The sequence below is a fragment of the Talaromyces marneffei genome, chromosome 1 (assembly GCF_009556855.1).
Source record: "Talaromyces marneffei chromosome 1, complete sequence".
Classification (NCBI taxonomy): domain Eukaryota; kingdom Fungi; phylum Ascomycota; class Eurotiomycetes; order Eurotiales; family Trichocomaceae; genus Talaromyces; species Talaromyces marneffei.
The window spans coordinates 3962261-3985487 of NC_072348.1; the positions used below are offsets into that span (position 1 = coordinate 3962261).

At 47.2% G+C, this 23227-nt stretch overlaps 6 protein-coding genes across 6 annotated transcripts; 3 read left to right on the forward strand and 3 right to left on the reverse strand.

Annotated features, from left to right (window-relative positions):
• Positions 1–390: 390 nt before the first annotated feature.
• Positions 391–3574, forward strand: EYB26_001476 (uncharacterized protein; the record flags this gene model as incomplete). Its single annotated transcript, XM_054260786.1, has 2 exons — positions 391–3102; positions 3155–3574. The coding sequence occupies 2 exons, from the start codon at positions 391–393 to the stop codon at positions 3572–3574; spliced, it is 3132 nt and encodes a 1043-aa protein (XP_054116761.1).
• Positions 3575–5183: 1609 nt separating this feature from the next.
• On the forward strand, positions 5184–6100 carry EYB26_001477 (uncharacterized protein; the record flags this gene model as incomplete). Its single annotated transcript, XM_054260787.1, has 2 exons — positions 5184–5385; positions 5454–6100. The coding sequence occupies 2 exons, from the start codon at positions 5184–5186 to the stop codon at positions 6098–6100; spliced, it is 849 nt and encodes a 282-aa protein (XP_054116762.1).
• Positions 6101–8344: 2244 nt separating this feature from the next.
• On the forward strand, positions 8345–12661 carry EYB26_001478 (uncharacterized protein; the record flags this gene model as incomplete). Its single annotated transcript, XM_054260788.1, has 2 exons — positions 8345–12268; positions 12326–12661. The coding sequence occupies 2 exons, from the start codon at positions 8345–8347 to the stop codon at positions 12659–12661; spliced, it is 4260 nt and encodes a 1419-aa protein (XP_054116763.1).
• A 659-nt stretch (positions 12662–13320) lies between these two features.
• On the reverse strand, positions 13321–16284 carry EYB26_001479 (uncharacterized protein; the record flags this gene model as incomplete). The annotated part of the gene is made up of 3 exons (XM_054260789.1): positions 13321–13726; positions 13795–14810; positions 14863–16284. 3 exons carry the CDS (start codon positions 16282–16284, stop codon positions 13321–13323), a joined length of 2844 nt encoding a protein of 947 aa, XP_054116764.1.
• A 1299-nt stretch (positions 16285–17583) lies between these two features.
• Positions 17584–19591, reverse strand: EYB26_001480 (uncharacterized protein; the record flags this gene model as incomplete). Its single annotated transcript, XM_054260790.1, has 7 exons — positions 17584–18178; positions 18236–18690; positions 18741–18896; positions 18949–19153; positions 19206–19317; positions 19372–19494; positions 19549–19591. 7 exons carry the CDS (start codon positions 19589–19591, stop codon positions 17584–17586), a joined length of 1689 nt encoding a protein of 562 aa, XP_054116765.1.
• A 1296-nt stretch (positions 19592–20887) lies between these two features.
• Positions 20888–21173, reverse strand: EYB26_001481 (uncharacterized protein; the record flags this gene model as incomplete). Its single annotated transcript, XM_054260791.1, has 2 exons — positions 20888–21067; positions 21126–21173. The coding sequence occupies 2 exons, from the start codon at positions 21171–21173 to the stop codon at positions 20888–20890; spliced, it is 228 nt and encodes a 75-aa protein (XP_054116766.1).
• Positions 21174–23227: the final 2054 nt, after the last annotated feature.

Consider the following 23227-nt stretch of genomic DNA (forward strand, 5'->3'; position numbering starts at 1 on the left):
GCAGTTGCCTAAAGCCGTTGCTTGAAGCCGTTGCTGTGGCACCCCGCAGCCAAACAATCATTGCTCGCTATCGATAACAAACCACAAGAAATTCTCTTAGCTGCGACCCCGACTTTTAAACAATCGACAACACACGCCCACGTTTGTTGGACACTACTAACATTTCAGGTTTGCGAACATTGATGTCGTATTTTCAGAGGCACCATCGATCCTCGTTTGATACCTCGCTGCGTTCAGTAGTGGTCAACAACTGCTCTAGGTGAGGGGCGGCAACGTCAGATCAATAATTTCAAATTAAAAAGCGAATTACGCGACACTTCCATCACGAAGCAGCAGAGTTGGTCGTCTTTTTATGCTTTTTAACTAAGACATACATAGAAATCAAGCAAGATGGTGAACGAAGTTACCCCTGCAAAGGGGCCATTATCCTCACGAAAACCAAACGAACAGACACAGGAAGCTGTCTCAACACCAGAATTCGGAAAGCCAACTCCTCTACGATCCGTTCAACCTACATCTCAGATTCCTTTTAACATTCCCAAAAACAACCGCCCACGAGTCGAGCATCATCGTCCGACGACAAATCGTGTTCCGTCTCAGACCAATGTGCCCGGTACAACCCAGCAGAGCGCACCGAAACAGTCCTTTGACCCGTTCAAGCCCGTCGAACCATCCACTTATACAAGCCAACAACCTAAATCTTTCTCTAGGACTTATGACAATGTTGTCGGCATCACACGTCCCTCACAGTCAACATGGGCCACGAAGCAGGCAGCGCCTCCCGTCTTCTCATCGAAACCTTCAGGACCAGTGAAGATGACGAGTGCTTCAAAAACTCTACAAAATTTTATTGATCTCACAAAGGGCGATGATGCTCCGCCTTCGACTAGCTTTGGACAACCAGCTTACCAGCGGGAGGAATTTGGCTCTAATGCATATTCCTACATTGACTCTGCCAAAGCACAAGAAAACATCAAAGCATTACTTGAAGGTGCCTTTGAAGATGAAGAGGATAAACCTAGGACAAGATCCAGGAAGAAGAAAATAGAGGCAGATATCAATGACTTGGCTGCTAAGCTTCAGCAAGTTTCTGTGGGTTCGGATGACAAGGACAAGCCAGAAGAGCCCAAGCCTGAAGAGGAAGAGGAGGGGGAAGAAGAAGAGGAAATGGATGATGGTAGTAGAGAGGGCTTAAAGGTCAAGCTATTGCCACATCAGATTGAAGGTGTTGCATGGATGTGTGAGAAGGAGAACGGGCAAAAGAAGACCCGAGGCATATTACCAAAGGGAGGTATTCTCGCAGATGATATGGGATTGGGAAAGACCGTCCAATCAATCGCCCTGATTCTTACGAATCCCAAACCATCCGAACCGAAAAATACAAAAGACGCCGAAAAGAGCGACAAGTGTACATTGATCGTCGCCCCCCTTGCTTTGATCAAGCAATGGGAATCGGAAATTGCAGACAAGATTGAAAAGACTCATAAGCTGCGAGTGTGTGTCTATCATGGAACTGGGCGGACCAAATTCAGCGCGGACTTGAAGGACTACGATGTTGTCATCACAACTTACGGCACACTCAGTTCAGAGCATGCAGCCTCTGGAAAAGGCAAGGTTGGCTGCTTCAACATCCATTGGTACCGAATCATTCTCGATGAGGCCCATACCATCAAAAACAGAAATGCCAAAGCTACTCAAGCGGCTTGTGCTCTCAATGCACAATATCGATGGTGCCTTACGGGTACTCCTCTGCAGAACAATCTAGATGAGCTGCAGAGCTTGATCAAATTCTTGCGCATCAAGCCTTACGACGAACTTGCCGCATGGAGAGAGCAGATTACTCAGCCTCTCAACAATGGCCGCGGAGGTCTTGCCATTAAACGGTTGCAAGTCTACTTGAAAGCTTTCATGAAGCGACGCACCAAAGATGTACTGAAGTTGAATAACAATTTGAAACCTGGAGACGGCAAAGCCGAAGATGGAAGCAACCAAAAATCTTCTACCGGTTTCCAAATTGTCAAGCGTGAAGTTATCAAGGTTGAAGCCGACTTCACACAGGCAGAGGTCGACTTTTACAACCGATTAGAGCAGCGAACAGACCGAAGACTCTCTCAGATGATGGGAGGATCGAAGCTTGACTATGCCAGTGCCTTGGTCATGTTGCTGCGACTACGCCAAGCGTGCAACCATCCCGATCTTGTCAAGAGCGACTTGGCAGAAGATAAGGATATCTTATTGAACGATGTCGACAAGAACAAGTCTACCAAGAAGGATGATGATCTTGACAAAGTTGCTGATCTTTTCGGTGGACTCAGTGTCGTTAGTAAGAAGTGCGACATTTGTCAGGTAGATCTGACACCAGCAGAGGCAAAGGCTGGAGCTAGCAGATGCAATGAATGTGCAGACCTCGACATTGAGCTGAAAGCAGATAAGAAAGAAAAGGCCAAAAAGACGAAGTCTAAGAAGCACAAGAAGGCAACTACCGCACCACAGGAATCCAATACCCGCAAAGAGCGGGCTAGAAGGAACCGGCGGGTCATTGAAGACAGTGATGCGGACGAGGACGATGGAGAGTGGGTCGTCCCTAAGGGACAACGACCCTCGACGAACCTTGGCAAGGCTGGAGGCTCTGATGATGAGGATGCCGAGGGTGGAGGAGAGTGGATCGCGTCTGATGATTCCAACACAGAAGATGAGGAAGATGAAGTTATCAGCATCTCAAGCTCAAACGCTGTAGAAGATGACGATGATGAAGAATACGAAGAAGAGGATGAGGAGTACGATGGACCCGACATCGCTCCTTCTACCAAGATTCGAGCTTTGATTCGAATCCTGAGAAAAGAGGCACCAGAATACAAGTTCATTGTCTTTTCTGTATTCACACAGATGTTGGACAAGATAGAGCCTTTCTTGAAACGTGCAAATCTTGGCTACGCTCGATACGATGGAAGCATGAGGAACGATCTTCGCGAGGCCAGTCTTGAACAGTTGAGAAACCGCTCTAGCACACGAGTTTTGTTGTGTAGTCTACGAGCTGGTGCATTGGGTCTCAACTTGACAGCTGCCAGCCGTGTGGTCATTCTAGAGCCATTCTGGAACCCGGTAAGTCTTTCACTAGCATTTTCCCAGGGAAAATTATACTAATGATTTCTAGTTCGTGGAAGAACAAGCCATCGACCGTGTCCACCGACTGAACCAAACCATCGATGTCAAAATCTACAAAATCACCGTCAAAAATACCGTTGAAGAACGAATCATCGACCTCCAAGAGCGCAAACGCGAGCTAGCCAATGCCACTATTGAAGGAAAGACTGCCGCCGGCAAACTCACCATGCGCGACATGATGGCTCTCTTCGGGCGAGATGCAGAAGCCCGGTTTGACCACGAGCGTGGCGCGCCGGACCTGACATCAAAGACGAGACTTCTCGTCTCCAAGAATGACGATGATACGTCTTCGACTGGGACGGGAGGTGTCTGGTCCTTGCCATCTAGTCAGTCGTCACAGGATGCTCGACGGAAGCAAGACCGCAAGCCTGGTCGACCAGATGATTCAGTGTATGGGCGGAGATGGTGATCGTCGTCACTTATTATGCATGTTTGAGACCTTCGGAGTATTTACTTTTTTCCCCCTCATGTCTGTTCAGCAGGTTTCAGGGTTCGTTAGAGGTGTAAATGGTTAACTTATGGTGCTGTCACTGTTGTGTCAGCTCGGCGGTTAGGGTTTGGTAGGGGCACTTATTCTTGTGGCAAAGCCTATTTGATACAACTCTACAATTTTCTTTTACTCTTCACCATTCCCTCATTAAAACGAGGCAGTATTCATACCTGTGTAATGGTAACATCTCCTCGATGGAACCCTCAAGAATAAATGCTCAACAAAATGTAACAATCGTACATCCAATGCACGCAAAACATCAAAAACGGACCGAGGCTGAAAATCACCGCAATGATCTACACCACCGTGAACAAAAAGGAGACAAAACATGCATATTCTAATTGAGACCGATGCACTAGAAGGACAAAAGAACGTAAAAACTGACGCTGTCTCCCCTTTTTGATTTTATTCGAGACCGATAGGCTAGCAAGGCTCGATATTTTTTTTTTTGAAATTGTGAATGTACATGTACAGTACCTGCCCAGAGCGCCACAGACGTTAGACAAGGGGCAGTGCTATTCAATTTCCAGGACGTATGTAGTACGGAGTAGTACCCTTGTTCATCCCTGACTGTGATCGTTTTCCCCTCACAAGGCAATCTATATCACAACACAAACTATACCTCAATTCCGGAGATGGTATCCATACTGGAATACCTAGGTAACCTTAATCCCCATTCTTTGACCTGTTTGAGAGGGGAGATAGTGGCGAAACACCACTTCTACCCCATCATTGGCTCGTTGATCACGTATCGCGAGGCGCTATGGCTTACAGTTGCCCTACCGTGGAGTGGGGAGGGGGGGAACACCACAACATGGTGTAGGAGATCGCAGGCGGATTAGTGGTTGGAGGTTATTTTCTTGAATTCGTGCTCTTCAGCTAAAATCTTATTTTCATTCTGATAATCTCCTGGGAAGGCTGAGAGAGGTCCACGAGCTGGGCATGTGGTCACGACAGAGCAGAGTCTGGACTCGGCTCGGGAGTGCTAGTCAGCTTGAGGGGTTAAAGGATGTCGTCTCATTTTTGTCTTGGTTTCATGGGTTTTGACTGGTGATAGGTAGATGTTTTTTTTACAGTTTACTTGGGAACAGGCTGCATGAACCGTTTTGAAGGGGGGGGGGTGTGAAGCTTTTTTTCTTTTCTTCTTTTGTTATGTATACAACCCTCCCTTTTGAAGCCTCCCGTATAACTACATCATAATTCTATTCAGCTCGTGTTGCAGAGAAAGGCTCTCAAAGGAATTTCGAATTTACTTTTCATTTGTTATTTTTGTGATGTTCAACATATAATTAGTTATTGCGAATCGCTGCTGGAATGATTGTCATATCTCATACTTGCTTTGATTGTTATGCGCGAGTCGAGAATTAGGGTTGCGCCACAGGTTGGCGCCCATCTACACATACCTTTCTGAGTCTCTTCAACACCAACACGACTTCTCTCGTTTCATTGAATTCGAACTGCCGAGTTCTAGATTATGAATTCGAAGTCGCATATCATCGCATCAAAAAAATCATCAACCGGTCTCAACATGGACGCTCCATACTGGATAATTACCATATGCGCTCTGTTAATCATAGCGCCTGTAGTGGTACAAGCGCAGGCTAATACACAGCAGAGCTCTGATGAATCAGGTTCTGACTGGGGCGAAAGCAACAGCTTCGTCGGCAAAAACACCAGGATAATAATCATCGTTGTGTCAGTGGTTGCTGGCACCGTGGTCATTTTTGCAAGTCAGTGTTTAAGAGCTTGCCTGGTAGCTGAATGTGACGCAAGAAACTAACGAAATGAATTCATGCAGTCGCATCCTCCATCCTCTACGTCATCGCAAAACGCAGGCAATGGGCTGTTCGAGAAACTATCCGACGCTCTACTCGGCGCATGGCAGACGCCATAAAATCACCTCTAACACCACGATTCCCCAGACCAGCTGGAGAAAGTAGCACCGGTCAAACACCTTCATATACGCGCCAACAATCACGACGGGCGAGACAAAACTGGTATTCGCGGGGGATGACCAGGATCGCAGAGGAAGGAGGTTCATCACAGACACAGTATATCCTCAAAGATGATGACGATATATCTGGTCTGATCAACAGTCAAGCAAGCCGGGAGAGTAGCGAGCGATATGTAACAGCAACAAAATCGACATGGGGCCATTCGCATTCCGAGTCCAATGACAGCTATACCAACAATATCAGCGCAAAATCATATTTCTTTGACTTTGGCTCAAAACCGGCCGGCGGTTCTAATAGTCCAAAGAAAACGCAAAAATCGAAACAGAAAAAAAAACCCGATTTTGACTTGGAGAGAGGGATTGAGTTGGGTGCTACCGACCATATGAAGGTTACCGTATCGCTGTCTACGACTAAAGATAGCGATAAGTTGGCTGCGGAGAATCCGTCGAAGAAGAGTTGGGGATCGCTTTTTGCGTTTGGTCAGCGGTGATACCATAGACCGTGTATCTTGTCGGTTTAATTTGTGGTTTGTTGATCAGCTGGTCTGATAGAAATCAATGCACTGTAATAAAGCCCATTTAATCCCCACATAGTGGGCAGATGTTCGTTGCGGTCTGGGTACGTAGTAGGTATTAGACCGGGGTCCCCTGCCAAGATGCCAGAACTTTATGAGAAGGTTGAATGTTCAAGATTCTTATCTAGTGGTTCTGAATGAATCTGAATAAGGACCCTGCAAGGGCCGCTAAAATGTAATCAATATCGGACATCACCGAACCCGCCGGGATTTGCGTGATGTTTTCAATACTATATTCTCCCCGAACATCGATGGCGTTAAGCTCCATCCAGTATTCGGCGTGTCTGCATATGAAAACCTTGAGTGAGGTTGGATCTTCTTCTAACCATTCTCGGGGCTCTGTCCGCATCACTGACGAAGAGGCTGAGAGCGTGGAGTGGTACAGAGATTATTTTATGGAGTGGAGCCAATTGGAATTGTTCCTGTGGACAGATGAGGCGGTTTCGCTTTCGATAAAGGCCAGCAAAGCCCAACGAGATCGCGAAGGGGTGCAAGATATCACAATAGGGCTATAGGAGGTCGGCTAGAGAGACACAAAATGCAAGAAAGATTCTGATGCTATGGAGGGTACCTAGGTACATGCTTACTTGTAGTATGTAGGGCGTAGACATTCATCGAGTCATGGATTCACTTTCGTCCACCAGCCGCGAGTCAGGTGATCCAGCCGAATCAAGCGCGGCGACAGATCGACGATCGATCATAGGGCAAGTAATATACACGCGCTTATGATTGGGAGGAAATAGTATAAAGTCCATTGGCTGCATCCGTCACTCATCTCCACTTAGTGAAATTAGTGTCGGCACTCAATCTTGTTTTGTGGCGGCAACTAGTCCCAAATATGATTTAATCCGCAAATTGGCCTGCATTAGACCCACAGAAGCTCAAAATTTCATACCCAAGCGTTACCATCTGTAATGCTCCGTGCTTTCAAGCCTCACATTCCATCTCTTCTGTAAGAACTTGTCGACGGCCTTTCGACATCCCCAGCTTGCCAAGATACTCATCTCCTGTGGAAGCTTCAATAATTCGGCCAAAATACAGCATCCTCAAAACATGGATTTACCGCCGCTTACACGCCTACCTTGCATTCCTCAGCCACAGATATGAATATCATGTGCTTTCTGGCAATCGTTACAGACTCGTATTCGCAATTCCGTACACCAGGAGTGGCGCCTACACCTGGCTAGATCGCGATGGCGGTTGAAAGAATCTCGAATTTCGACTGAAAATCTTCCCGCTGTTGTCGAGCTGCCACGGTTGGTCAGGTGATGGAAATCGTCTTTGGGTCAGCGAGTATGTAGTTACGTTAGTTAGTGTTAACTAGTTATGTTAAACTATTAACAAACTAACTTAATCGTCCAAAGATGAACTGCTAGGTAGTCTTGTAAGCCTAGCTGGCTGCGCACTTTGGAGCTTAGACGAACTAGTAAATTAGTACTATTCGGACTAACCACACATCTGGAGATGATACGAGATGATTCTGGGGAAACCCTTCTCCTCTGTAGGCCATCCAACGCTCTAGACAAACAGACAGAAAGCGAAGAGTGGTTGGAATTGCAAAGAAGGAGGTCCCTGTTAAGCTGGAACCTGCTCCTTCCTCTGATTTCCTTTCCGAGAAACCCAAAGTTCCCCTCCTTACTCCCTATCATCCGACTATCGTTGTTCAACCTCGACCTTTACACAGATCACAACCCTTTGCCTTTCTTGTGATAATCATCTTAACATTCCATCTTCGTACAAAACGCCATCTCCGCCCCTTTTCCGGGCCCCGCATACTCTTGTGAGGGGCGATCCACTGATCTAACAAACGCAATGATCATTACTTAATCCGGTGCGCTTCCCTTCAAGACGACATCAACTTTTTTTCGTCTGACCTCGTTTTTCACTCGGAGAATAGGGCCGATGCTGTGAATAAGGGCCACATTCATATAAGCACTCGAAGTTCGTTTCTCTGTGTGCAATCTCTCGAAACAACCGCCATTTTGCTGTGTTTATTCCAACCTGAATGATTTGAAGATATATCTTATCGGAGCAACAACCCCCGCCACAGCACCCGATGACAGGCTGAATCGTGTTCTCGCTCAAAACCCGCCATCACCTACGTCTCTTGTATCCTCGGGATTTTCTCTTTCCCGGGAAAAAACCCGATCGCTTACGTTAATGGCGTCTCCATCACCGCAAGGTGGCCCAACCGACGAGGAGACTGCCGCTGGTCGTCCTGAGCATACCTCTATCAAATCCCCCGATACCACCTCGCAAGATCACTTACATCCTGATGCTGGCCAATCGTCACCTGCTTCGTCGAAACCTTGTTTCCCCCAACTCAGTTTCGATACCCCAGACCGAGTGTTTCCTATTCGATCCGTTATCTCTGTCGATCCAACAGCTTCGAACCCTCCCACATCCCAGTCGCCCCCACCACAATGGTCGCAATCCAGACCCGTATCTCCAGTTAAAGAAGGGGAACATGGATTTTCTAGTATAGACCAAGCTTCTCGGCAGAATACGCAAGAAGAAGAAGATGATGATGATAAGTCGCCGCGTCGCGGAGACGGTTCCACAGATCAGATGGGCATGTCGGACATAGAGGAAAATAAAGAGTCAGGAAGTGCGGCACGCCACCTTATAATTGAGAATATATCTGCTCAATTTTCCAGTGATGGACATAGTGTCGCTTCAAGCACCGATGGTGGGGTTCCTGTGGCCAGAGATGAGCATTCGCGGAGTACACCGACAGAGAACAACGAACCCGATTTGGTTACTTCTCGATTCCAGCATATCGTTACCGAGTCTGGTCATGCTATTATAACTGGGCGTAATGGCGCGGACTTCCAATTTTGTGAGGATGAGCCGATCCATATTCCTGGTGCAGTTCAAAGCTTTGGTGCTTTGATCGCGGTTGAAGAAGAAAAAGAAGGGAAGTTGGTCGTGCGAGTTGTGAGCGAGAACTCGGCAGATTTGCTTGGTTATACGCCACAACAACTTTTTGCTCTGGAAAGTTTCACCGATATACTTACCGAGGAACAAGAAGATAATCTTCTTGATCACGTTGATTTCATAAGGGACGAATCCTGTGATCCAAGGATACATGGGCCGGAAGTGTTTATTGTCTCCATTGTAAGCCCTGCAGGCGAAACGAAGAAGTACTGGTGTGCCATGCATGTGAACGAAGCCAATAATAAGCTCATCATCTGCGAATTTGAGTTCGAAGACGATCATGTCCATCCCTTGAATGTTTCAGGACAAACGACTCCGGACGAACCTTCTGGTACTTTGGGAATCGACCCGACACCTGAAGAGTTAGCTGCAAGTACTGTCAATATGAGCCGTCCTCTTCGTGTTTTGCGCAATGCTCGGAGGCGCAAAGGTGAAGCTGCAGCTATGAAGGTGTTCAATATTTTGACACAAATCCAGGAACAGCTGTCAGCTGCGTCGACATTGGACACGCTTTTGAATACAGCAACGGGTCTTGTGAGAGAGCTTACTGGATTCCATCGTGTCATGATATATCAGTTCGACAGCAGCTGGAATGGCATGGTCGTCGCTGAACTTGTAGATCCTCGAGCAACCAAAGATCTTTTCAAGGGGTTGCATTTTCCTGCGTCCGATATTCCGAAACAAGCACGGGAGTTGTACAAAATCAACAAAGTCAGGCTCTTGTATGATCGCGACCTGACCACATCACGTCTTGTGTGCCGAACTGTGAAGGACCTCGAGACACCTTTGGATATGACACATGCATATTTGCGAGCAATGTCTCCCATCCATCTCAAGTATTTAGCCAACATGGATGTACGCGCATCGATGTCTATCAGTGTGAACGCCTTCAACGAGTTATGGGGTCTGATCTCTTGTCATTCGTACGGAGCAACGGGCATGCGAGTGTCATTTCCTATTCGTAAAATGTGTCGTTTGATTGGTGATACTGTTTCTCGAAACATTGAAAGACTTTCTTATACATCGCGCCTGCAAGCCCGGAAACTAATCAACACTGTTCCTACAGAGGCGAACCCTTCGGGTTACATCATTGCATCATCTGACGATCTTCTGAAGCTATTTGATGCCGACTACGGTGCTCTATCAATACGGGATGAAACAAAGCTTCTAGGTCGTTTGATGCATACGCCAGAGGTCTTGGCTTTGCTTGAATATTTGAAAATGCGTCAACTCAATTCAGTGCTAGCGTCTCATGATGTCAGCGAGGACTTTCCAGACTTGAGATACCCTCCAGGGTTCAAATATGTTTCAGGTTTACTGTATGTGCCTCTCTCTGCCGGAGGACGGGACTTTATTGTCTTTTTCAGACGTGGGCAAATGACAGAAATCAAATGGGCGGGCAATCCGTACGAAAAGAAGTCAAGAAATGGAACGACTGGGTATTTGGAACCGCGAAAGAGTTTTAAGACTTGGCGAGAGACTGTCATAAGTCGGTCGCGAGAGTGGTCAGAAACTGACGTTGAGACAGCAGCAGTGTTGTGTCTTGTTTACGGAAAATTTATTGAAGTGTGGAGGCAGAAAGAAGCGGCCATGCAGAGTACTCAATTGACCAAACTGTTGCTAGCCAATTCGGCCCACGAAGTTCGAACGCCATTGAATGCCATTGTCAACTACTTGGAAATTGCATTGGAGGGCTCATTGGATTCAGAAACTCGCGAGAATCTTGCCAGGTCGCATTCCGCGTCTAAGTCTTTGATTTACGTCATCAACGATCTTCTTGACTTGACTAATACTGAAAAGGGACAAAATCTGATTAAAGATGAAGTTTTTGACTTGCATGCAACTTTTAAAGAAGCTACAGAAATGTTCCAAGGCGAGGCAAAACGAAAAGATATTGCTTACAATATCAACCTATATCCTGGCCTTCCTAAATCCGTTCTGGGTGATCAACGCCGAGTCCGTCAGGTTATCGTCAACATCATTGCCAATGCTATACACCACATCAATTCTGGCCATGTAAATGTTGAGATTTGGCGCTCTCCGGTCCAGCCAGATCACCAGGAAACAGTGGATGTTGAATTTGCTGTCGACGATACAGGCGCAGGAATGTCTCAGGCCGCTGTCGATGCACTCTTCCGCGATTTGGAACAGGTCTCTTGTGAAGAAGAGAACTATTATTATGAGCAGGAGCAGGAGCAGGAGCGAGAACAGGAAAAAGCAAAAGAATCCCAGGATGGAGGAGAGAAACGCGTTTTGGGCCTTGGTCTGGCCCTGGTAGCTCGAATTGTTCGTAATATGCACGGGCAGCTGAGCGTAAAATCCGAAGAAGGCAAAGGTAGTCGCTTCAAGATCATGCTAAGATTCCCTGTTCCTACGAAAGAACAAACTGCTACTGCTGTCGCACAGTTTGCTGGCCCTGAAGCAGTCGGTACGCCAAGCACACCGCCCTTGACTGAGGGTGAGGTCATGTTGGTTGATAGTAACGCATTGCCCAAAAGCGGTCAACGACGACACAGCGCAGACAGTATTAGAAGTGGTGGCAGTTTTGGTAGTTCTCGGAGTGGTCGAAGTGAAGCCGATCGTCTTATAAGTGCCATCCAAGAACCAGCCCTGGTCAACCGAACTGTGACACCTGAAGAATCGCGAAAGTCCAAGTCGGAGGGCACCAACAAGATTCAAGAAGTTGCTTCTTTGACTCAACAACCACTATCCTCTAGTCCTTCAAAGAGCCACGCTCCCGGACATATCTCCCTTCTCGAGCGAGCAGATTTGCGTCACATGATGCCCCTGGGGTCTCCTCCAGTTACAGGACAAGAATCTATCACAGACTCTGGCATACCGCTGAGCGCTTTGAGGGTTGAAGAACAAGATGTTAAACGGCCACATTCACCACCAGAACTCGCTCGACAAAGGTCAGCATCGGTGGCTACAACAGGAATTACCTCGCCGGGTGTTGGACCTGATATATCCCCCTTTGATGCTCTCCATGTACTTGTTGCTGAAGACGACCCTGTCAACAGCAAGATAGTGCAAAAGCGACTGCAGCGAGCTGGGCATTCAGTATACCTGACTGGAAACGGAGAGGAATGTGCCGATGCATACCGTAACAGTCCACAGGCATTTGATGCCATCCTCATGGATATTCAGGTTCGCCCTTTCCTCCTCATACTATAGACGATCAGCAGACACTAATACTATTTTTAGATGCCCATTGTTGACGGTATGGATTCAACGGCGATGATACGGAAATTCGAGCAATCCTCTCATGATTACCAATTGTCGGACAAAGCCAAGCCACTTGAACGAGTTCCTATATTCGCCGTTTCAGCGTCACTTGTTGAGAAGGATGTTCAGAAATATATTGACACTGGGTTCGATGGATACATTATGAAACCAATCGACTTTAAACGAGTCAATGCTATTCTTTCTGCCTTAAAGGCTGATAGTACGCCAGAAGCAATGACTTATACACCCGGAAACTGGGAGCATGGTGGCTGGTTTGACTGGTCAAAATACCTCAGGGTCAAGTCTGAGTCTTAAGCACTTCATGAACGTGAAAGTTTTACCAACCTTCCTACTTCCAATCGGTTCTGGCAAGAGCTCGCACGCTCTAGCACCATGACTTTTCTGCTGTCACTCTCAGCGTGTCTGGCCCGAACTGTGTAGAGTTCAATATGACAATGGCTGGCCTCTCCCCGCCCTCTCTATGATCTCCCTGGAACCGTATCATCTCGTCTCGTCTCTCCCTATTGTCAACGGACAACGAACTTGACGACCATCCTATTTTCTATAATAATGATAAGGTTCCCAATAACATGTACAGCTTCACGAAAAAGCAGGACTGGAGTCATTGCGTCGCATTTGGCTTATCCCACCCCCCAATTTTGCGCACTCGTCATCCGCTTTTTTCTCGCTGTTCTTTCCTCTTTCGCGGCATACACTGTAAAATATACGGGTCATGGGCGGGTGTACATATACATATATTATACCAATTGTACATACAGAAGAAATACCAACAATAAGACATTGGAAAAAAATAAAATAAAATTCTAAACAAGTTATGTTCTGGTATCATGAATTATATGCAAAAATCGCTCGAGTAAAAGGTAACGTACATTAATGGATTCGGAACGCTTTTCCCACCCAAAAGTAAACAAAGGTATATCAACAGCAAGACAAAAAAATATGAACAAGAAAGATCAATAATATTCCGGCAAACGCCCAAAACTCGGCACTGTAGCTCCGCACTTAAAATTTGGCTGATAAGCCAACTTGGGCATAAACCCGGCTGCTCTCGCTTGCTTATAACTCCATTGCGGTGCCGACTCAGTTTGCCACGTCCAATAAAACCAGCCCATGGCCGTCTCGAATGCGGAGAATTGCGCTTCGGCGTAGGTTTGGAGCCAGAGTTTGTAGTCAGATGAGTAGCTGGAGACGTCTGCGTTGGCGGAGGCGCAGCTGCAATCGTTGGATTTTGTGTAGCAGTCGGGCGTTGTGCTGCCGCTCAAGGTGCCTTCCCAGCGGGTGCCGGTGTTGACGTTGTTGAGGTATTGGGTGCAGTCTGTGTCGGCTTGAGAGAATTCGCCGCAGATCGTTTGGCCGAATCTATTCATCGTCAGTATTCTGTGCGTAAATGCGGAGCTAGAGAGAGAGAGAGTAAGGGGCAATAATACCCGTTTGTCGTGCTATTGACCTTTCCAATCATCGGCAACCACGAATTACAGACCAGGTTGATCTTGGCTGTGTGATTCAGGTTAATCTCATTGATGTTGAAAATGGTGTATTGATGCGTATCCAGCAGCAGGTTAGGCGGCACATCAGTCTTCATTATATATTCCCACTTATCGAGATTCAAGAATCCATCGCCCATGGATATCTTGGCTTTAATTCCGTTCTTCTGGACGATTTCGGTGGCGCTGACTGTCCAATTGAGCACCGTGGATACGTCAAGAGACAACAAAGGCGGCTCGTTTGCTAGGCCATAGATAGTGACGATGTTTTGGTACCGAGGTTGTGCAAAGAATTGGGAGAGTTGATTGTGAATATCGAGTGATCGTTGGGCGTTGAGGGCGCCATCTGTTCCGTTAAGCCATCTGATCAGCCCTTGTCGTCCACTGTGATTATAACCATTCTGGCTTCCCGGAAGACCGTGGAGGTCGAGGTTGACTCGCAGCCCATATTTGCGGCAGTACTCAATAGCTCTTAGCAGATATCTCCATGAGATTTGCTTAACGTATGGGTCGCCATCGTACGTGGTCACGGCCCAGTATGAATACGGAATACGGACATGGTCAAGTCCAGCAGCTGCTATCTCAGCAAAGTCTTCCTCCTGGATGAACGTGGCATAATGCTCTTCGATGGTTGCAGCAGCGGCTGATCCAAGTTTTTGGGTTAATGTATATTCATCGATAACCCCGTCTATCGGGGAGTATTTGGAGAAAAACGACGGGGTAATGAACGGTTCAATCGATAGCCATCCCCCGATATTGACCCCTCGAATAGGAGTAGTACCGTATGTGAAGTTTTTATTTAGAGCCGGCACATTGCTGTTTGGTTGAGCAGAGTCGTCCCACGTTGAATTGAAGCCCATTATAGGCAATCCACCCACTGTTTCATTTGTGTAGGTGAGGTTGAAGTCCCGCGTATCGTACCATGTAAATGGATCCAGAATCGTTCCTCTTGCCGAAGCCTACGTAAAGTTAGCCTGCCGGTTTGGATATGATATAATAAGAGAATTTTACCGGAATACTGTCCTGGGATATAGTGGAAAGACTGCTGTTGTACGGGCCATACGACGAGCTGCTACCACGACCACTACCACTATCATTACCGCCAGAGGAGGACGATGTGCCGTTGCTTTTCTTCCTCGACCCGATGATCGCAACCGGTATAACGATAGCGAGGAGCAACACGATAACTCCAGCAATGATCAAATTGCGTTTCCTCCGCCAGAAGGGCACGTGGTCATAGTCGTCGTCATCAGGTTCCTTAAGACCCCGATTGTAGAACGCGCCACCACCTCTTCCGCCATGACCGTCGTCGCCATCATCTTCGTGATAATCAGTAATGTCCTTTTCGGCGGCTGGATCATTGCGACGACCAATCCGTTTCCAGAAGAATAACTTGTTACTACGTCCTTCTTCCATTACAGCACCGGAGACGAGCCGACGACCTTGGTTGTGACGAGAAACGAGCTCGGCATCATTATCGTCGTCATAGAATGTCTTCTTTTCTTTGTGGTAACTTGGCCTTCGCTCTGGTTGTTGAGACGGCGGTCGTCGTCGTTCTCTCCTCTTTTCAACCCGAATACGGTTATCCTCGTCTTCCACAGCGGTAATATCCTGAGTCCTCTGCCTGCGTCGTTCCCTTCTTTTATTGTGGCCATCATCATCTCGTTGATTACGGGTCTTCGTTCGCTCCCGTTCGTAATAGTCGTTCAATTTGGCCAGCGCATCAGCACTAAGCAGCTGCGACGCACTATTCGTCGAGTCCGCACTCGTATGTTTCTGGGCAGCAAGTTCCCGGTCCTGGCGTTCTTTGCGGCGCTGTTGTCTGCGAATTTCCCTGTCTTGATCTTCATCCCGAGGCCGATCTCTATCACCGACAACTCTGATACCGTCGTCATCTCTATGCCGCTGTCGTCTTTCTCTAATGGGACTCCCTTCCCGAGTACGGCTCGTATTCCTTCTATACCCCTCGCGATCTAATCTCTTTTTTGGCGATGTTGCGGGAGACTCCTTTGCTTTTGGCGTTTTGTCCCTTGTCCTTCTCCGACTGGTGTATTCGTCTCTGTATCTTTCTTCCCTTTCAGGTCTCTTCCGTCGCGGTGTACGAGGAGTATCGTCATACTCAGCCACTTGTCGCGGGACTGATCTATGCCGCGATCGCGAATTATCGACTACCTCTTCTTCCTCATCGTCATCTTCTTCTTCCTCAACTTCAATTGTCTCGTAACCCCGTGATTGACTCCGTCGCGCTGCAAAACGCTCCTGTCGCCGGCTATATTCTTCTCGTTCATCATCTTCATCGTCGTCAATTTCGACCTCGACCTCGTCACCGCGATTTCGATCGTCTTTGTTGTATCGTCGATGGCGAGAGTAATAGTCCCGCTCAGCACGATCGCGGTTGTAATTGCGATCTCGAGTTCGCGAGTGACTGGGCATTTGGTTATGCTTTGTTGTCGGTGGTCAACCAAAGGGGTGGAATGTCGTTGCCAAAATTAGTGCCGTGATCTCGTGACTGAATGAGGGGGACAGTAATTAATCCATGTAATTGTCGATCAGCAAGAAGAGAAAAAGAATGAAATGCAAATGCAAATGCAACTCCTAAGAATTAAGATCAAACGCCGATATGCAAATGCTGTAGACCGTTCAGCTGTTCATCTAACTGCTAGATAGAGAGACTACTCGAAAAGGTTGAGTAGTAAACAAACTACAACGTAGCTATACACGCGTCTGGTTTCCACCCACAAGAAAAACCAAGCTACTTGGCAGAATTGGCAAAAGGCAAAAAATATGAGGCATCGTTTCTTACTGAAATAGATTTGTGCACATTGATTTCTTGTCGTCTACACAACCCATACTAAAAATAAATTATGACGATATTGGCTAGGGGGCACATTTCTCTGGGACAGGGTCCCATGGTTGCGGCAGCTATTCTACATCGACTCTGAGTATGGTGTACCTGGTACCGTAGGGGTTGCTGGGCCAACCGAGCCACATGCTTTTCCACGTTATCGATGGCTTGCTTCATTCTTCTTCACTTACGAGACGATATCTTCGCAAAAGTCGAATTCTATTGACTAGCGCTCTGTAAAAATACATGAAGACAAATAAAAATATACCGAACATATAATCTGACAACCATGTATGAAGAAAGAAACAACTCTGGGTATGTAACAGATTCATCGTAAAGTTATTTCACAGTCAGTCCAGCCGCTGACTCGCAGGACTGCCACCCCCATACATATGAACAATAATAAACTGTAGACAACTCCTGTATCAAGTAGGCATCAGGTATCAAACTAAAAGTCGAAATCAAAGGATGACAAGCGACATAACTTGGAATAAGTTATGTGTGTATGTATTAAAAAGAGAAGAAAAATCGTAGCGCCTCGTTTCTTCAAACAAAATTAAAGATTCCTGGTCTGATTCGTACCATATGTAGGTACTTTCAGCTCAATCAGGAAATGCAAGTGGAGATGATATTGATAGTGACATGGACATGCCTGACCTGTCATCATGGGAGATCGCGTCAGATCCGACTTTTGACTTATGGTCGAGCGAAATGACCATAAAGAAATTTAGGAATCCAACTCCGAGGGCGTGAGTGCACTAACGTTGTGCTGCCGTAATCCCTAATCCATAAAAACCCCCCATGTTACTGCAAATACAATTGCCTGGATTCATAAGAAACCAGCCATATCAAGCCGAGCGAAGTGATACTGTCGCATTTCTCATTGCTCAGCCAGAAATGATATGGCGAGCACCCTCCTTGCCGAGCACCCCTGGCTCAGTAGGCTTAGGGCTTCGCTCGCGGCCCTTTTTACGACTCAAGAACGCGAGCATGCCACTGTTTGGGGGTTTCTGTCCTTTGCTGATCAGACCTTCATAGCCTTCTGCCGGAAGGGTGGTACTCTGATCTGCAAGCTCGCTCCAGCTACCTGATTCTTCCAACACCATCTGAACGCCGCCACTCTTGCTCATCTTTCGAGTAGCTCCTTTCTGTCGTGAATTAGGTGGTAAAGGAGGTAGCGGTCGACTGAACGATGTGGGCGGTTGTGGAACTGGGGGAGCTGATGTCACGGGAGGGCGATTCGTTCGGGATGACGTAGAGAGACGTTCTTCATCGGGAGCTGATGTTGCAGCAGCCGAGTTGGTTGTTTGATTCGCCACAAAAGGCCTATCCCCGTGTTGAGGAGGTGAGGTTCCGGTAACAGAATTAGGATTAGATTGCGACATTTGACGTGAATGAACTGATCCGGAGCCGGTGTTCGTTCCTGTGGAGGGAAGTTGATCTTCAGGATTGCAGGCTGCAGCTAAAGCAGCAGCCGCATTGCTAAATGATGCCGAATTAGTATACTCTACATGATTGAGATCCTGGTACCAGACATACCCATTATAATTGACCTGCGTGTAGTCAAAAGGCTCAAACATGGTCTCAATGATACGGTGGAGTTCATCTTCACGAATCTCCTTGGCCGTCGCATCATCTCGCAATTCAGCACGAGGCTTTTGTCTCCGAGCTCTGGCTTCCAGTGGCGCCTCTTCTAGAAGTAGTTCCTCCAGGTCGTATGTTGCATCGAAGTTGGTCTTTTCACTCGAGGGCGTGAAGACAGGGTCGATCTCCTTTCTCTCCAAAGCTTCAAAGTCGATGTCGGCAAAGAATATGTGAGATGTTAAAGTGTCGAAACCGGTTGCACCGATTCGCTTGCTGCGGTCTTTTTCCATCAGAGCAGACATCGCTCGTAGACAAGGTATCGACACAGCGGGATTCGTGGCGTAGTATTTCGGTTGTGCTTTGACGATGGCCTCAGTGAGGGCTTCCTGGCTACGGCCTTCGAACGGGCGCTGAAATTCTGTCAGTACTGCAGAGATCAAATTTTCGAGGGTAATCTCACCTTGTTGTATATGCATTCATAAAAAGTAACTCCTAAAGACCACCAATCGACTTCGAAATAATAACCACCACCTTCGTAGACCTCAGGCGCCAAATACGCTAGTGTTCCGGATTTGCTCGTCAGTGGTTTTCCGGGCTTGTAATCAGAGGCGACGTTCTATACGAGTCAGTCAGGAAATTCTGGATTTCGGATAGGTATTGGAACGTACAAAATCGGCCAAATGGACGTGACCTTGGGAATCGAGAAGAACATTGTCGGGTTTGAGATCACGATGAACGATGCCTTGCGAATGGATATATCTCAATGCACAACCAAGTTCTGCCATCCAAAACCGTACGGCTTCTTCGGTGAAGCATTTTCTCGAGATGTGGAAACGTAAATCACCGCCATTCATGAGGTCAACAACGATGTAACTGTGAAACATCAGTATGATCATGTTTGAAGCACATTAGGACAATAACGTACATGTACTCAATATCTTGAAAACTATATCGTAAGTTGCACAGAAACGGATGATTGAGATGTTCGAGCATGCGTCTTTCTCGGATGATGTTTCGGACACTTTCTGATCGGACCACTATCGAGTTCATCTGTCAGTAGTGCCCCTCAATTGAATGCAAATACAACATACCTTCTTCTTTTCGAATGTACTTCAAGGCAAAAGTCAAACCGGAATCTTTTCGTTCCACGATTCTGACTTTGCCAAAGGCTCCTTTGCCGACGACACGGAGCAGGCGGAAATGATTGAGATTGACTAGATTTTTACGTTAGGATAATTGACTGGTATAGACGCGTTGAGGGGACTAACCCTCATCGGTGTAGGCCACCTGTTTTCCCTGGGAGTTTCCCATGTCGATGGGAGGGGTATAAGATATTAATTGATAGAAGAAAGGTCGTAAACGAGTCGCGTCATTACCGTACGATGTGTGTGGCTGTTGTAGTTTTAATCGACATGAACAGGTGAAGGATAAGGTCGTTGATCGAAAAGTTGAGGTCGAAAGACTGAGACGGCTCAATTGTGACCGGTTATTCAGATCCGCTTCGCTCTAGCTTTCCAAGACTTCCCAGACTTCAATTGTGATATGTCGTATCAGACGTTCCTTTCACTCGAATTTCAGTAAGCCGTACCGATTTGACAAGACGAATGCGACAACGTAGACGATTATGATCTGAAAGAATGACCGAAGAAAACGCCTCCTTGTGTTTTACTGGAATAATTTTGTAGTCGTTTCTCGATCCTTCGTGTGGGCGGCTGATAGGTAGAAAATGTTCTACGACGGAAAGATGATGACGACGATAATCCAAACGACTCGAATAGCACAAACCGCGGCTCGGAAAGGAAGACTGTTGTGGATCGACTGTCGTGTAAGGAGGGGATATTATTTTCGACAGACTGGCTGGTATTGGCTGGTATTAGCAGTTGGAGTTTGCTTGGTTGCACGACAAGGACAAGCTGCGATCGTAATCAGAACTGTGAAGTCGAAAATACCTTCATGCAACAACACACCAGACAAAGCAAGACCAATGGGAGTAATTGAGCGGTATAATCAGGAGAACAGACAAAAAGCCTTGTCTAGAATTTCCGGGAACAAGAATTAATTAAATTACAATAAGGCCTATGCCCAATGGAAAGGGGAGACAATAGCCGAGCGCGGGTGGAGATGAGGAGAGAAAGAAAATGGATGGATGAGAGCGAGGATGGAGGCGACGATAGAGAGGAGAACGGAAAATGGAAGGTGGTGAGGCGAGGCGGTTGTCGGAAGGTAAGAGGTAAGTTACGAGAGGAAGGAGCGACAGACGATGTGCCTGCGTTCTTTCCCTAAGATGTGGCAGCCAGCACAGGCAAACTGTGGTGATAATCGACTCTGGCAGTTTCCCCTTTAGTTTTCTTAGTTTTCTTAGTTGCCTTGATTAATGACTTAAGTCTCGAGAAGTACAAAACTCTACGGAGTACATAACTTGCTGCTTTTGCGGCAAGCTGTTTGTCCTTTCCCCATCCTCACTAGATCGTGGCCAAATATCTCTGACGGACCAACCACAGTGTCGAGGAAATCCGACCACGCAGGTGAGCCGTTTGTCCGTTTTTCTTCCATTCTGCTCGCTCGCTGGGCTGGCCACCGCTGCACAACACTCTGTCGGTCAAGCCGTCAAGGACCCAAAAAACGATCATCATGGCCGGCATCTCCACAGACGCCGCGCTGACTGGCTGACGGGCTTGCTGCTGGGGCACTGGGCGCTGGGCTCAGACACGTGAAGCGATTGCTTTCTACTCCGTAGCATGATGCATACTTTATGAATGACAAACGAGGGGATGGGAGAGGCATGGTCTTTACAAACAGATCAGTCCATACGATAGAAATCGACGCGAGCAACAGTGAAACCTACGATGGTCACTCGTGTTTCAGCAACGAGTAGACTCCAAAAAGGGCTCATGCTTATGTCATGCGAAATCCTCTGGGTCGGTAGTCTAGCCGTGTGGGCTGGGCTGCCAAGCCGCTACAAAGTCTCGGAAGGTATGCTCTCCAAGTCTATGATGCAGGATAAAGAACTCTTTCCATGGGAATAAGCCGCGGGAGAAAAGGGAAAGAAGCAGAAAAGAAAAAGAAAGAGAGAAAGGATGGAAAGAGGCAAGACACCATGCACCATGCATCTAGCATGTGGTAGTGGTACCAGGTGTAGAAGCTGCTTGGAAGCAGTGACTCGGACAGCAAAAGTCAACCGCACCCCCAATTTCTAGCCAATTTCAGGCGAGGGCTGATCACTCGTGGTTTGCATCACGTGGCAACCCGGCCTCTTCGTCTCGACTTAGAGATTCAGAGTCCTTGCTGCGGCCAATCGACAACCATGATTCGCAAATAAAGCATATGGCTGCCATATGGCGTGGCGATTCAGGCCGCAGCGTATCGACTTGTCTTGTCTCAAGCATCTTCAATATGTCGATTTGATTCGATCGCTAAGAATCTGAGACCATATCGATATAAGCATTAACCCTATGTATTATAGCCAGATGAAGCTTTGATTTTCGTTAACATTGAACCGATAAGTTACACACGGAGTCCTAGTCATCTATTAACCCCAGGTAACTTACCCCCAAGAAATGCTCCGGCCAGGTATAACGAAGCCCTTATTAGGGGTAGCCCACAGAGTACTAAACCCTTTCTGAGAGGCTAACGCTGCCCCCTTGGGCCCTTGGGCCCTTTGAGTCCTTCGTCTTCACAGCGAAGCAAGCGGTATCCACCCCATTTCTGGAGTCTGTTTCAGACTTGCCAGATTAATGAAGAGTCAAATCTGAATCCCTTGTCGGGGGCTCGAGATAGCCCTATATCACTACGGAGTATGTCTGTTTCATTTAACTGGTGCTTGGCGTTATGAAAATGGTAACTAGTAACTACGAAATAGGTGAATAAGATAAACAACCTCCTGATCACCCTGTCAAATACTCGGCATTGCCGCAAATCATTATTCTTTGGTGGAACAAGTGCTTGTATGTACCCATCTTACATCATGGTACACTAGCACCAAAAGGTAGCTTTTGTCCGTGACTCCGTCCATAAGCAGCGAACAGGGGGTGTTTTCCGTCAATTCGACCGATGATCCCGTTAGACAAGTGGGGGGACACGACTGCGAATTTCGGCGGTGGTCCGAGATACATACTTCCAGTGTTCAACAACATCAAGTCGAATGAATATTTGATTGCAACTGTGCATTCAAGATGCATTAAAATACATTTCCCTTTGTCTGCGCCATAGTCTTCGCATTGAGATTTCTCGTGATGCCCACCCAAACAAAACCCAGAACCATAAATGCCGTACCGGCAGCAAGCATTCTCCTGTGTGCATACCCATAAGCCTGCACGATAGCGTCGCGCGTTGGCCTGGCCACCGGATAGCTCAACTGTTCTGGGAGGCCTTCATGGATGAGATATAAATTATCCATCGACGATTCTGGTGGTGATTTCTCGAGCTGTGGTAGGAAAGTATTCGTCCAAATAGTGCCGGAAAGAGCGCTTCCAACGGGCATCGCCCATACTCCACCCCATGACGAACAGCAGCGACAGGACTGCGGCAATATGTTGATGGCCAATGGCCGCCAGAACGGCCAGTTGCATGCAGAGAATGAAAACACTACCAGCAACTGAGAAGAAAATCCCACACATGAACAATATACCCAATATAACCCCCGGTTGACGGAAATGGATCATTAGACCCAACCCAAGGATATACAGAGGCACGCATACCCACACAATCCACTTGAATTGACCCGTGATGCAAATGAGCCATCCAGCAATGAAGAGAAAGACAAACGGGACGATGCTGAAAGCATTCTTCATATACCCGGCAGGAGCTACATAAGTCTAGTACACCGCTTGCAGGAACGAAGTGAGATAAATCGCATAGCAATAGTATGAGATTTGGTATGTCATGTCGAGGAAACATGCGCCCATGGTCGTGCGGTCGATGAGGAATAAGTAGTTCAGGAATGGCTGC